This window comes from Rhamphochromis sp. 'chilingali' (assembly GCF_963969265.1).
Source record: "Rhamphochromis sp. 'chilingali' genome assembly, chromosome: 2".
In the NCBI taxonomy this organism is placed as follows: domain Eukaryota; kingdom Metazoa; phylum Chordata; class Actinopteri; order Cichliformes; family Cichlidae; genus Rhamphochromis; species Rhamphochromis sp. 'chilingali'.
This window is the reverse complement of record NC_137930.1, coordinates 48192397-48207770: the sequence shown is the minus strand read 5'-3', so window position 1 is coordinate 48207770 and position 15374 is coordinate 48192397. Positions and strand designations below refer to the sequence as shown.

The 15374-nt window shown below is 42.4% G+C and overlaps 1 protein-coding gene across 19 annotated transcripts in view; it reads left to right on the top strand.

Annotated features, from left to right (window-relative positions):
- LOC308392882 (unconventional myosin-IXAa-like) overlaps positions 1-15374 on the top strand; it is a 166286-nt gene that overhangs the window by 126382 nt on the left and 24530 nt on the right. For all 19 annotated transcript variants that reach the window (XM_080876188.1, XM_080876179.1, XM_080876192.1 and 16 more), the window contains 6 exons: positions 5502-5623; positions 8089-8230; positions 9650-9845; positions 11067-11186; positions 14309-14384; positions 14461-14604. In XM_080876188.1, coding sequence (XP_080732314.1) covers positions 5502-5623; positions 8089-8230; positions 9650-9845; positions 11067-11186; positions 14309-14384; positions 14461-14604 — 800 coding nt within the window. The remainder of the gene's footprint in view (positions 1-5501; positions 5624-8088; positions 8231-9649; positions 9846-11066; positions 11187-14308; positions 14385-14460; positions 14605-15374) is intronic.

Sequence of the window (15374 nt, the reverse complement as noted above, 5' to 3'; positions counted from 1 at the left end):
TCCAGAAAAGATGTAAGCTGTTTTCTGAATGCGAGCAAAATGCATGCTTTCTGTCAGCTCATACGCCTCATTTTTGAAAGGCGGTTTTAGCTCTCCATCAAGGGGATTTTCCTCCTCTCTTCCCTCTGGGCTACAATCCGCTCTAGCCAACCAGCTGGTCTTATCAGTGCTGCGTGTTTATCTTTGGAACAGGAGCCAAAGCTAATAGCGCCGCACCAACCTTAGCCCTCAGCTGGATCGAGGAGGGTGTGAGTGTCTAGTGTTTACACTCTACATGCCAGTTGGTGCTTGATTTCTTGTCTGTATGAGGACCGTGTATCAAAGTGAGAAAACATATATGATGGCCACCGCCTAAGGCAAACACAGTATCGTGTTTACCTTGGGAGATATCACACTGACTCCGAACTGAAATAAAAAACATGTGGAAAGGTTTATCGTCATCTGACAGAGAATTCTGCAGCTTACTTTTTCCTCAGACAAAGCAACGAGGTATTTCTCTGAATTAATAGGATCCTTAGGAACGTGCCAATTTTACCAAAACAATCTCTTTATTGTATTAATGGTCATACTCATGAATTCATTTTTATGGGGCGGCTGTGGCTCAGGAGATAGAGCAAAACGCTGGAGTCCAAATCTTTTGGACCACCTACAATGAAACCATAAAAACACACATAAAAACAATCGAGATGGATATTTATGCTGTTATGGACCGGGTAAGGAAAGGATGTCACAATGAAAAATATCAGCCTACAAAGGACTGAATCCAAACGTCGGGACATGCTCCTAACGAGACGGCCTTGGTGTCCATGGTGTCCTATCTCCTCCCAGATCTGAACCAGGGGAGTCACTGAGCTCCTGACAGTCTGAGGTGCAACCTGGCAGAAACATAATGTCCCACAGGTGTTCAATTGGATGTAGGTCAGGTGAGCATGAGGGCCAGTCGATGATATCAAATGGTTCATCCTCCAGGAAAAAGCACAGGGTGCTTGTAGTGGATCTCCCAGTTCTAGTATTCAATGGCAATTGGCTCCATGGTGCCAGTCAGCGAGCACAAAGACATTCATACCAGTGACCTGCTGTAGGTGATTTTGTAGGGCTTATCCTGGTCCTTCTTTCACAAAGGAGCAGATACCAGTCCTGATGGCTTAAAGACCTTCTACGGCCCTGTCCAGCTCTTCTAGAGTAACTACCTGACTGGAATCTCCTCCATGCCCTTGAGACTGTGCTGGGAAACACAGCAAACGTTTTGGCAATAAACATATATTGATGTGCCATCCTGGAGCAGTCGGACTACTTGTGCAACCTTTGTAGTGTCCATTTATGGCTTCATGCTGCCAGTAATGACACTAACTGGAGCCGAATGCAAAACTTTAACTGAGGACCCACCAACCTTACAACATTAATGGATAAGTCTTTGAATTTTCTTTGACATTTCATGGTCTCTGGTCTCTGCTAGTTTTCTCCTTTCTGGATGCCCCTTTTTCCCCAAAGCACACACTCCAGCCCGTCTTTTTTTTTTTTTTTTGCATCTCTGCCAGTTTTGACGTCTTTTTCTCCTCACCCTTTTAAAACCACGAGAACTTGCTCCATCTCCAATTATTGCACCACTGTTCCTCCTGTCCGCTCAATAAAAACACTCTGCTGTCATAATAAGAGAGACAGGGAGCTTAGTGAGTTAGAAATATAAAGACGGAGGGAGTGGAGAAGACAGCAGGAGCAATCGAGAAACACACACACACACACACCCTCCCTCACCTCTACACCGGGGCTTTCAGCCAAACACAATCTGGGTTGCTTGAATGCTGCACTGAGTTACGCAGGAGAGAACAGACACATGGTTGACTAATGGATGGAAGGATGACCACAAATCCTGACCAACCTCATCGACCGCAACAGAACTCCCGGCTCACTTTCGACTTAGCGGGAGGTTTGAGGGCTTTTATTGCTTGCAGATTGGATTTTAGGGGTCCAATATCAGTTACATCTCTCTCTGTTTACAGTGGTTTGGTTTTGCCAAATTTATTTCATCATGTTTTGTGGAGGATCTGAAGCCTCTATTGTACTGGGGAAATCTTATCAGCCTTATATTTCAGAGACAAAGACAGAAAGATGGCCCTCAACAGAGTCTGAGTTAAACTTGGTATGAGTTTAAATCAGAACTAAACACCCATCCACAGAAAAGGTAGTAGAAGTACTTTTTTCAGTGCCCCAAAACTGATTAAAATTAAGTTAATTTTGATAATGTTTTTTAATAGCTGCCCAAATAACAGGCGTCACAAAGATAGCTGAGAGTTTTTGTGGAGACACTCCGTGAACAAATCTGTACAGTCACAAAAAAAACAAGCAGGCAAGTGACCTTGATCGTCTTCCCCCCTGTCAAAGGGAAAGCCCGGACACCCTTTGCAGGAAGTTTGTTTCCCCCACTTCTGTCCTCGATGTCATTCTACCAAGATTTTGTGAGCACAGGTAAGGTTAGGAGTAGTAGATTAGGGAGTAAATGAACATTTTCACGCTCAGGCCTCTCGTCTCTCCTCCGTGTACCACACAATCTGCTCGTCTCGCTCTTTTTTTCTCCCCTCACTTGTGAACAAGAACTCTGAGAAACTTGAAGTCCTCCTGTTGGGGCGGTGACTCTTTCTTGACCCAGTGTGGGCTCTCCATCCTTTTCCCCACTGAGAACTGTGGCCTCAGACTTGCTAATTCTCATCCCAGCTGCTTCACACTCAGCTGCAAATCCTGAGACCAATGGTCCAGGCAAAGGAATCTTTCTTCTTTTAGCCATTTCTCTTCTTCCTCTGTTATATTTTCTCCAAGCAAACCCACCATCTGCTTCCTGTTTACACCAGCACCTGTGCCCACTGAATGGTCAGTGTAATATTTTTAAACAGACGTGTCAGTAAAGGTAGAAATCATTTTGGAAATGCTCCAATGAGCAGGGATCACTTCCACTTTAAAAACGACTTTAAAATAAAAACATATCAGACTGGATATAGCTTTAGTGCGTCTCCTCTGTTAGCATTTTTTCATCTGAGCTCTCCTTTCTGCCAGCTCAACTAGAACGAGACCTTGATTGGCATTTATTTGCTACTCTCAATTACTGTGTTAACAGGACTTCCATGAATAGGGTCTTGCATATAAAAATTAGAGGGTCGCTCTGCAGTGCATAAAGAAAATTCCTAAAGCAGCTGTTTCTAAGTTGTCGGATCTGGTTTGCTGTTTGGTTGAATCATGACTGAAAGACCTTCTGTACATTCTTCACATACTGAGTCACCACTTTGTAGTCCTCTGTCTGCTGGGTCGGGCTGTTTACGTTAATGTGCCTATGTAATAAAATGGCTGATTAGTGCTTGCGTGTGTGTGCTTATCTCATTATCAGAGTGTCTGTATCTAATTGCCCCTCTCTCTCTGACTGAGTGTGCATGTTCACAAACTCTCACAGACACAACAAATGTAGCCAGATGAACCGCGTCGGCCAGCAGTGCCGGCGCTCGTCCTTGATGAGATTTAAACAAAAAGAGATTTAAACTTCTTTACGCCTCTGTTTTTATTTTACTTGATCCGGTGCGACCTCGGAATAAAAGCAAAACACGCCACATGTTCTAAATGCCTCATCGGTGATTCAGCAGCCTAAAACAAGGACAGGGCAGACATGTTGCATATGTGAAACTATGTTGCAGCTCCGCTATGAATTTTTGATCGCTATTCAGTTTAACAAATGGCCAGCATATGTTCCACTATATTTGCTCTCTAATAAAGCCATATAAAGGATGCAAACATGTAAATGTAAGACTGAACTACACTATGACACCTAAAAATGCCAAGCACACATAAACCCTGAACTTGTTCCCATACAGTCACATTTACAATTGGGTTTATTTTAGGATTAGTCATTAATCATTATGCACATTCCTGTGTTACTGCTTGTTTTTGAATTGACTTATTGCCAGGGTACAAACACACCCAACTTTTTGCTGGGAAACAGAAGATGGAGTGTGGTGAGGAATTTTCCCTTGTTGAGTACTTTTTAGGTTCAAGTAAACCCTTTTTGAGGATTAGACATGGTAAGAAAGCTTTAGGAAGTCTTTGAATCCATCCATTTTCTTCCATGTATCCAATTCAGGGTTGAGTCCAGCTGCCACGGGGATATCTGACTGAGTACATCATGGGCAGGTCGCCTGTCTGTCGTGCGACAGAAACGTTTCTCCCACTAAAAACGTTATGTCCAATCAACTTACCTATGGTTGGGGCCCAGTCTAGAATCTGTTCAAAGCAAAAGCTTCCACCACAAATTTGGTAGGCAAAAATATGTGACTGCTCAGTGCTGTAAGAAAGCAGTTTTTGGCTGATGTGATTGACTCCAACTTCTGCTAGCGACAAGGTGTAATAATGTTCTCAAAAGGCAGTCTGGCTCAGCACCAGGACCCACACTGTGTCTGCGCAAAAGAGGTGTAAGGGTAGCGATATAAGTGCTCATTTTACATGAGCTCACACACGCCCACTAGAGGTCGCTAAACTCGTATTAAGAGCTCATGCAAACAACCAATCCAGTCATTTTCAGTGATCAGGAGATTTCTGAGGACTTGTTTGCAGTGTAGCCCGTGTCGTCGAACATGAAGGCTCTAATCGTAGCACAATTATCAATTCATTGTTCTTACTGTCTTTGGATATTGGCTGCTTGTTTAATGCTGTCCAGCTGATTAATCTGATACCCCCACCCTCTTTTCTTGTGGTTTTTTTTCAGCCAGGTTTCTGCTTTGGTGGTGCTTGCCATTAAACCTTTTGCTGAGTGTGCATCCTCTTTTCCAGCAGCCTAACTGAAAGACACTCTCTAACCTGCAAGGTTTTGGAGCAGGACCTGTTTACATGACTTTCTCAAATGTACCTCAACAGTAGTTTTCTTAGTAGAGCAGAACGTTAACCTCATCCCGCCCCAATCAACTTTTCATGCTTTCCGCCTCCAGCTGGCAGAGGCTCGCTGATTTCTTACTTAGGGGTGTCAAGGGTACCAGGGTCATATCTTTCAGAGGCAGACAGATCTTGCCAAATGGCTTTTTCTGACAGTCTGCAAGCAGCCAGGTGTTTTCCTAATGGTGGCTCAGGTTTTTCAGCGGAATGAAATCATCACTGAAGACTTCCTGATTGAGTTCTATGGAAAGCCAGCACAAGCATAAGCATACTCTTTGGCCTGTACGAACCATGCTTATCAAAGTCAAAATCTCATGCAAAACAGAACATGTTTGGTTGCAGCGCTGGTAAACAGCTCTGCTGCGTGTGTAAGATGCTTAACCTCTCGTGCTGTAGTGCAGCTAGAGACTGATTGATAGATATGCCTGTGGGAAAATATGAAAGCAATTCAGAAGAACAGCATATGCAAGAAATCCTGTCAGACTTTAGCTACATAGCGATCACAGACATTAACACACGGGTTTTTTGTCTCGCTTCATTTGTGTTTCGCAAAGTTACTGACCATCCTTCTCCTGTCTGTTTGTTCTTGCTTGCAGGAAGAGTACAGGGCAGAGGGCATCACCTGGCACAACATCGACTACATCGACAACAGTGGCTGCATCAACCTAATCAGCAAGAAACCCACAGCTCTGTTCCACCTGCTGGACGAGGAGTGCAAGTACGGCACCTGTTGATTAGCATGGATCGTGTTTGTTTACTAGATAATCATTAAAACTGTCAGTCGAACCATTTTCTGCAAGATATTGCACAACTGCTGGTTTCCTCCATGTGTTATAAGGGAAACGGTGTATTTTATCAACTATAAAATGGAATCAGAGGCCTGAAAACTGAGCATGGGTTCTCAGGGAGGCTTCAGGTGACCCTTCCTCAGTCCATGTCCACACTAATACGTTTTCGTTTGAAAACACATCTTTTTCTCTCCATTTTGGCCTCTGGTCCACACTGAGACGGCGTTTTCGGTAAAGGAAAACACAGCGTTTTGAAAAAGCTCTCCAAAGCGGATACATTTGAAAAGGCCGTTTTTCGCGTTGCAGTGTGGACAGCGAACTCGGAGACGTTTTGAAACGGATGACACATTTTAGTCATGTGATGCAGTCATGTGACCAATTAAACTAAGATAGCGGAGGGCATTATACAGCAGTTGTTTTGTTTGCACTTAATTTTGACAGCCCTATTAAAGATTAATATCAGTCTGTACATGCTCCAGATAGCTTTTCTTCAAATTATTTTATTCTCACTCGCTTTTACAACTTTGTACCTTTGTGTTACTCGCAGCAACAACTCCACCTCATTGTTAGTCCATTTAAAAAAACTTTTCCTCAACATTTTGCCGCAACGTTTCAAAGACCCGGAAAGTAAATAAACGGCAGACAGAAACGAGGCAGGTCGAATCTTCTTGCGTTTCACGCATGCGCAGTACTGGAACATAAGCGTTTTCGTCTGTTTCAATGTGGACGCACAACTCTGTGAAAACGACTGAAAACGCTAGTGTGGACACAGAGCGTTTTCAGACAAAAACACAGTTTTCAAATTTATCCGGGCTAGTGTAGACGTAGCCTTAGTTATACTGCAATAGACCCTTGGCTGCTGGGGGCTTCCCATGAGTGTTTCTATTTTACTCACCTGCTTTTGCTCTCTTTGTGTTTATACACAACTCTGCTTTTAATCATTGGTTATCATTAATCTGTGTGTCTTTTGTCCTGTCTCCCTCCCCTCACACTTAACCAGTTGCGTTAGATAGTTTCTTCCTGTTTCTTTTCCTGTTAAAAGGGAGTTTTTCCTTCCCACTGTTGCCAAGTGCTTATTCAAATGGGTTGTCTGATTATTGGGATTTTCACTAAACATGAGGAGAGGATATAAATGTAGCTGATTATTGGTGAAACCAGTTGAAGAGCAGAGTATAGATAGGTCTTTTATTGCTTGCAGTTTGGTTCTTGCTTTTAAACTTTGTCCCCTTGCAGTGTGCTTCATCAATGATGGTCACGCTACACGGAAACTACTTTCGTGCATCTGTTAAACTGAAGAGACCGATTGCTCCCTCTGCAGGCTTTTCATTCATTAGCCTGATCGATACCAACACTGGGACTCGTACCAGGGTTTAACCAAAGATATACTGATTCCTCCCCCACTTTTACTGTAACAGGTTGTGCTTTTTCTCTGCCTTTCCTATGGTGAAACATTGTACTGCGGGTCAGCTCTCTGTCTCGGCATCTTTCTTCTTCATAAATCAAATCAAATGCTCCCCCAGCCCCCTCGCATAGAAAAACACACCAGGCGGTGCATCTTTGGAACCATATTTATCTATGTTAGCTGTCATCTTACCTGCCACTTAGCGTAGCTGCTTCATCTGGATGTAATAACATTGGGAGTGGACCGAATGCCGTGTATGTATTTGTTCGTACAGCGTGTGTGCGTGTTGGGGTGTGGGGAAGCAATTTTGAAGAAATAGGGTCAAAGGGGGATCTCTGAAGAAAAAAATGAGGCAGACAGGATCTCTCCCAGGGTTTGTGCTGCCGCAGGAAGGAGCTTCATGCTAAATGACTATAGCAAAAGAAGGAAAGTCTCTTGGAGATCTCATCACTCACAGCTAGTGCAGCCTTCAGGGCCTCTGGAGAGATGGATTATGTTACTGCAGAATCAGACGAGTGTGGGGGCTCATTTTGACTTTAACAGCATCAAACTTCAGGACCTCCACCTGGGTAGGCAGGGCGGTCTGGAGGTGCAGGGAGGAGAGGTGATATGAAACATCTCCAGGAATGTTGATCCAGCCAGCAGAGGTTAGTAGTTAATGGCTTAAATGTCCATAAAGCAGAGGTGAAAATACCAAAGAAGAATGTGCAAGTGGAGGCCTCGTAAGCACCCTTGTGGTTAAATTTAAATCATGGGATTAAATATGTGACAGGGAGTTTTAATCTCTTGGGGTTAGAGGAATGGGATGAGCGCTTGAGAAGTGCAGGAAAGCAGATGTGTGGGAAAAATGTGGCAGGTGGTGGTAATGTTTGTAACTTATTTTTTATTTTCCTGAAATAATCAGAAGATAAAAAGTCTCTAAAGACCAAAGTGTGTCCACTTTGGTCTTTAGAGACTTTGAATGCGAGCCTGATGAAATCAATGTCTTTGCAGTTTCCCTCAAGCTTCCAATCAGACCTTGCTGGACAAGTTCAAGCGTCAGCATGAAGGAAACAGCTACATCGAGTTCCCCACTGTCATGGAGCCTGCCTTCATCATCAGACACTACGCTGGGAAAGTCAAGTACGGAGTCAAGGTAAGACGAGTCTCTGCTGTCATGCAAAAGATCTGATCTGCTTTTTACAGTAGCACGTCACCACCGATGATCATCCTAGCCTCAGCGTTGTAGTTTCACCGTGTCCCCGACCCTGCACGTGTTGGTAATTGCTTATAATCTCAGGGCAGCCAACTGTAACAGTAATCCAGGAGTTATGTACCGTTTGCTCTGTTGCTGCCCTGGATTTACAGAACGGCCCCACCTGCTAATAGCTGCGAATGAACCCAAAATTAGGCATTAAACCGAGCACGCTGGCACAAACAGTTACGTGAAAAAAAGAGATTTTTTTCCACTGATATCTGTTAATTTTGCTGCGGACTTCATTTTAAATAAAGTGTTAGGAGACATGTCTCCAGTGATAACATCAATTTACTGATGAAGCCAGGAACTACAGTTCGGAATCTGACATCCACTTTTCTACCTTTCGTTTGCATCAAATTGAGATTTTGATAGTCTGAGCTGTCTCACTTCACTCGAGTCTTTATGGATCCTGAAACCCTGCCGCAGATCTGCTTGTTCTGTCGACCTATTTTTGCAGTTAGATCTAATTCTCTGCTCGTTTCCCAGCTGCGTTTTGATAAGAAGCACATGTGCTGGACTGGATCGAGCGTATTGTTGTTTCACTGTATAATATAAATCCATAACAGCTGGTTATCTCAGCTGTGGAAAAATATCTTATATTTGCTCAGAGCCAGTGAGTCGTTTGGTGCAAACCGTGCAGCGAGAGCCGCAGACGTGAAATGTGCCTGACGTTGGCTCGGCAGCGAGCGCACAGCTGATTTGTTTCATATGGACAGAGAAGGGTTTATAGTTCAAGCTTTGTTATGATAGCACCACTTCAAGTTGGAATATTTCATTCCTTACAGACAGATGGGGCAGAGGGCGTGGGGCATGTGTTTCTCCACTCGTATGGATGTGTGAGAAGATTTTTCCTCACCTCGTGCTTAATGTGAAGCGAAAGGTGCATGACAACAAGCGTGAATTAAGTACATATTTACAGGCTGTAAAACTGCTTCATTTTAATTATGGCTTTAAAGATTAAAGCAATATTTTGACATTTTGTATATTAATATGTATTTGCATTCTTGCCAAGTCTTAGATGAAAATCGATGGCGCTATCATGCAAGCTATTTAACTCTATCCACACAACTGAGTAAAGAAAAGAGGTGAAACATTTGCCCATAAATAGTTGCAAACTCTGCTGCCAAGTGCCTTTCCACAGCTTTACAAACAAGAAATAAAATCGCAGCCACAGCAATAACTAAGGTCCTTGTTTGTTGTAATACTTCAGCTTTGTGCTTTCATGCTTTAGTCCTACAAAGGTTGCCTAACGTTCTTCTTTAAATGAAAGAAATAGGCTGTTACTCAGTTTTGAAAACACGTCTTTCCTTCATCCAGGACTTCAGGGAGAAGAACACTGACCACATGCGTCCCGACATTGTGGCCTTGCTCAAGAGCAGCAAGAACGCCTTCATCTGCGGCCTGATGGGAATCGACCCCGTGGCGACCTTTCGCTGGGCCGTGCTCCGCGCTTACTTCAGAGCTCATGTGGCGTTCAGGGAGGCTGGACGCAGACACACCCACAAAAAAACAGGTGAAGAACACCCTGCAGGTTCAGTATATGCAGTAAACCGTTAAAGTTAAAGGCCAGGAAAAAAAATGTTCTGCCATAATAGACTGTATATAAAAGATGGCTGTTGCAGCCACAACTTCTTTAAAAAAAAATAAAAAACTTTTTTATGCTAAATGTGACCACACATGGGTGAGAGAGTAGACTGTTAAAGCTGTTAGCTAACACTGGAAAGCTTGGTTTAGCAAGCTGCATCTGAAAACTTATGGGTGCAGTGTACAGACATGGAAACCTTCCAAAAACACTATTTCATAATCCAAAACTGTTGGCTGGGCTGTGTGTACAAATAACAGCACAGCAAGCCATGTTAGATGTCAGGTAATTATGGTATGAAGACTTGAAGTAAAAGCACTCTCTCCCCCTATAGTTGTTACGAAAGACTAACTTACCTGCAGGTGCTACAGATACTTTTATGGTGTTTTCTGCATTCATTTTCAGAAGAAATTATATTTACAGAAACTTTCGGAGTTTGTCTCAGATTACTATTTGATAACATTTCTTTGTCCAAAATGAGGATAACAGTGACTAGCTATACATTCAAATATATTAAGTATACAGGTGTGTAGTATTGTTTTCCATAAGCTAAACTGCGCATCGCAAATATTAACCAAGCTGACAGTAGGAGCTACAGAAAAATGATTGATTGTTAAGATGTGGGCCTTTTTAAATATTTGTACATGGTTAGTTGGTGTATTTACCTTATCATAATAAACTTTCTGTCTTCAGTCGGGACTCAAGTAGCCAGGCTATGTAAAAAGTGCAGGGGGGTGTGCTCATGGTTGAACAGGAGCTCGGCTACAAACTTCCACAATTGAAAATTTTGCTTTGCCTTTTGTTCGCTTTAGGAAGTTTAGCAAGGTTTTCAATCTTTTATAGATTCTGTGAGGACAGATTCGGTACCACTACAGTGGGCACCAGAGGAACTACGTCAAACCTTCAGTATTAAAAATCAATAGTCGGCATTCATAAGCATTTGACTCATGGTTTTGAATGACAGTAGGTTGTTGTGATGGAGTTGGTTCATTATTCCCAGCTTATCTACTCTCTGTGTAGATCTAACCTCCAAACTCCAAAGAGCTTAGTGACTTAATCCACTCACAGTATAACCATTATTATGTTTAATATTCCTGATAGATGCTTGACTGGACTTTACTGTCATATTTTCTCTCCCTCTCTCTGGTTTAGGGAATGATGCAGCAGTTCCCTGTGCTGTTGTTAAAACCGTTGACAGCTTCAGTTTTCTTCACCACCCTGTTCACCAGCGGAGCCTCGAGATCCTTCAAAGATGCAAAGATGAGAAATACAGTAAGTAACCGGAGTTTCCTGCACACATTCATACTAATAGACGGTGGGAAGAAAGTTGGAGAGACTTGTGTGCAGCCTCAGTTCAGTCCCACACACTGTGATTTCACCATGGATACGGTTTTGTGCTGCAAAAGGATTGTCATGGATTTTTGCAGTATTTTGTTCATACATGTTTCATGTTTTATGGATTATTAACCAAAAATTGAGACTGATCAAACTGAAATAACAGTTTGTATTAGTTATTTGTGTTTTTCTCTATTCCTCACCTTACTTATGATTTTTTGTTTTGCAAAGGTGGAATATGTGAAACAGTTTAGCCTAGAAGTGGCAGTGTTACTTTTGTTTCTTAGTGTGGCTTTCTTTTGTTTCACTTGCCAATAATTGTTACATCATCAGTCAACAACCAACCTCCATGACTGACTTGAAAGGCAAACTAGGCTTGCTGCGGGTGTAAGCGATGCTAGGCTAAAAGTGCAGCCTACACACAGTTTTGTAGCACTCTAGTCTAACTGACCACTCAAGGCACTTAAAACTACAAATCAACTATAATGAACCATATGTTCATACGGCAGGTCAGTCTATACACAGGGGTGCACATAAGTGGTCCGCAGGTGCGCATTCGCTGTCAAAATAAAAGACGTGCACCAGATATGAAGTTGCAACGCGTGTTTGCGTACATAAGATTTTCAGGAGGACAGACATTTGTTTAGAACTCTTAAAGATGTCGAAGAAGCTCCTTTAAGCAATTACTTTGGTCTTCCTCCACCTCCAAAGAAATGTCAGAAGGAGTCCGAACCACAAAAGAAGCGTGTATTCTCGGAAAAGTAGTTGCAGGAGGTGAGCTGGCTTCAAACAAATGATGAACACATAGAGATGTGGTGTGGAATATGCCGTGAAAATCCGACTCTAGCGGACAAAAACAGTGCTTTTTATATGGACGCAAACGCGCGTTGCAACTTTTTATCTGGTGCACGTCTTTTATTTTGACAGCGAATGCGCACCTGTGGACCACTTATGTGCACCCCTGTCTATACACCTAAAGCACTTTATATTTCTCATACCTACAACTGATTTAGAATCGCCAACTAGCCTACCATGCTAATCTTTGGACGCTAGTTTTTTAAATAGCAGAAAGTATTTAGGCAAGTCGACTAGTCTAAGAGAAAGAAAATCTCCCAAAAACAATACATAAACAAATTATGTGTTGAATGTCACTAAAAAGTGTAGCACTTACAAACACATTAGTTTGAGAGTCTGGCTAGTCTTAGCAGTTTAGCAGGAGTTTTGTACATGCTATCACCTACACGCTGGGATTTACACCAGTACACTGTGTCATGCAAAAGTATAAAAGCTGGCAACAACATCAGCTGCCTGCATAGGCAACCTGGTAGGCTTTGCATGGATTCAACGCAATCCAAGGCAGGTCACACATTACTGCTGGTTCCCAGGATCTGCAGTCATCATGTTTTTGTTTCATTTATTGACTGCCTGCTTTGTATATAGACTGTATAAAAGTGAAAAACAATCTCTGGGGAGCGCTGCTTCTTCTTTTCGTGTTAGTTCGACAGACTGGACACTAGGATGAGTCAGTAGCTCCTCTTGAGCTATAAATTGGTATTACGGAAAGGTACAGCTGGTCCTAGCTGAATACTATCCCAACTTCAGTAGATATACAACACAGATGTCTTTGACACAAAGCTATATTTCTTGCATATATAATCTTGCATATTGCACCCTTCACGTTCGTATGATGAGTGTTATCCTTATAAATAATAAGGATGTGGGATTTCGCTTGTCCTCATATGTGGATTTGTTTTGTCAGATTTTAAAGATAGGTTTGCAGGGTCAATATTTCAATAAATTTGAAGCCAGAATAATAGGGACCCTCTGTAAAACTGAAAGGTCAGCACTTATTTGAGCGTGCAATATTTTTTGGTATTGATCATTTAAATTCAATTTGCTAAGAATATGAGAGGCATTCTTTTGAAAATTGATGTAATTTTTGAGGTTTAATGTGTTTTATCTTCACTTATGTATTAAATGGTACTATATTGAATTGTTATGATTCATATCTAAGTAGAGTTTGGAAGGTGATCCTTGTGAAAGAGGTTTTTAAATGGATTGATTCCTTGTGAGTTAAGAAGGCACATAGCTCGGCCTAATGAAAGGAATGAATCCTGTGCTGTATAGATCATAATGGGTGGCTTGTGGTTTTGAGGCCCGGTAAACTGGTTCTGTTGCAGCCATTAATAAGAAATCAGGTATGTGGGTCACTCTGAGCTCTGGGCAGATTGACTCAGCCTAGGAGCAAAGCTCATAACCAAAAATTTTCCCACGCATGAGTGATCGGACAAATGAATCAGGTCTCTGTAGACCAGAAGGGTTTAATGACACCCACGGTTTTTCTGGCCGTCCTTTATCACTCCTTTCAGCACTGATAATCACATTTGTGTGCCTGAGTGTGTTTTTGCATACTTCAAGTGTGTTTATTCATGTCATGTATCCTAATGTTGTAAAGCAGCACTTTGCAGAAGTGGGATTTAGCAGCTTTCCAGCAATGCAACTCATTTCAAAGGAAATTCCCAAGAGAATTTCTCAAGTCTTTATTTTTTCCTGTAAAAGAGAAAGTCTGATGATTTTGCACCTCGACATCTGTGTACTAGTCATGGTTACTACAAGTAAGCCTGTGAAAACAGTCATATACTGTAATGTTTATATTTTGCTTTGAAAGAGCCTTGTTAAGATAATATCTGTAATGCCCAAATTACGGGTAATCTGGGCAATTTTCTTTTGCACCTGCTGTTTAGGGCAGCCAATCAGAAGAAGGCTAAAATAGCTTGTTTCAGATAGCAAAGCCACTCTAATAGAGTCCAAGTGGGACAGAGATACTGCCCTGAAGATAGTTGTTTGTCATGTATAAAGAAGAAGTGTGTTAGAGCAGTGAAAACGAAGAACGGTAGAGAGTTGGAGTTAGGGGATTAGTGGAGACCCTTAAGCGCTGGATCTTAATGCTGTGGCTTCAAACACGGGGTAAGTGAGATGTAGGTGTTGATAAACCCTGTGACCTTTGACTCCTTTTTGTATTTCCTTTCCTTTTCCTCCCTTCACCACTTCCTATCCAGGTATAACCAGGAAGAATCCCCGCACCCCCTTGTCAGATCTTCAAGGCACCAACTCCCTCAATGAGAAGGCCAGCTGGTAAGTTCGAGTGTGTATTATTAGTATTAAATAAAATGCCTCTGTGCTGATCTTCACTCTTCCTCCCTCCCTGTAGGGATGGCTACAGCGTTGGATGTAATGGTCGCACCTCCAGGTCGGGTCGCCTCTCTTCAATGGGAAGCCCCGTGCTGGAAGAAGATGGGATCTTCCTCAATTCGAACAACAGCAAGCTCCTAGAGAGAGCTCAGGGAATTCTAATGTGAGTGACATATCACAAAGTCACAGTAGTCTTTTTGTTTGCTTGTTTGTTTTTGATAATTCTCAATCCAGTATATCACGCTGAGCACTCGAAGCGCTTTTACCCTGCAAGCATGCATTCACCCATGCACACGCAATCATACAGTGCTTTGTTCTGTGCACTTCAAGCTCTTTTATCTATCACCCACACACTCACACAATACATCAGGAGCAATTTAAAACCATTGACCTTCCAATTAGTAGACAATCCACTCTACTTCCTGAGCTTCGCCCGCCCCTGTTGGTCTAATATTAGTAGTGATACGCTTTAAATGGAGCCTATTCTGCTCATTTCCTGCTAACTAATTTTATTCTTGGACTCCACTAAAGTAGCTTTGCGTCAGTCACAGTTTTAAAAACTCCTTGGATATCTTACACTCTAACTTGGTGCTGTTCATACGCTGTCTGAATCTTCTGATTGGCTTCCCCAGTTGTAAACTGGAGGTTTAAACGGCAGATGTGTCAGGCTTCTGGTGCTGACAGCCAGATCTTCGTGCCCATTTGAGGGCTATCTGCAGTCATTAACATCATACAGAGCCAAGGAAGGAAATAGCTGTCTAAAAGCAGCCGTTTTGAGCAGACTGTGAGTCACAGGGATTATCCACACACACAGACTTCATGAATCAAAACTTTGGCATGTTTAATATAATGTCACTGTAACAGTATAGAGTATAGCCGGCAAAAAATACAGACAAGTATAATAGGCTGTCTTTAAAGCAATGGTTTTTAAGG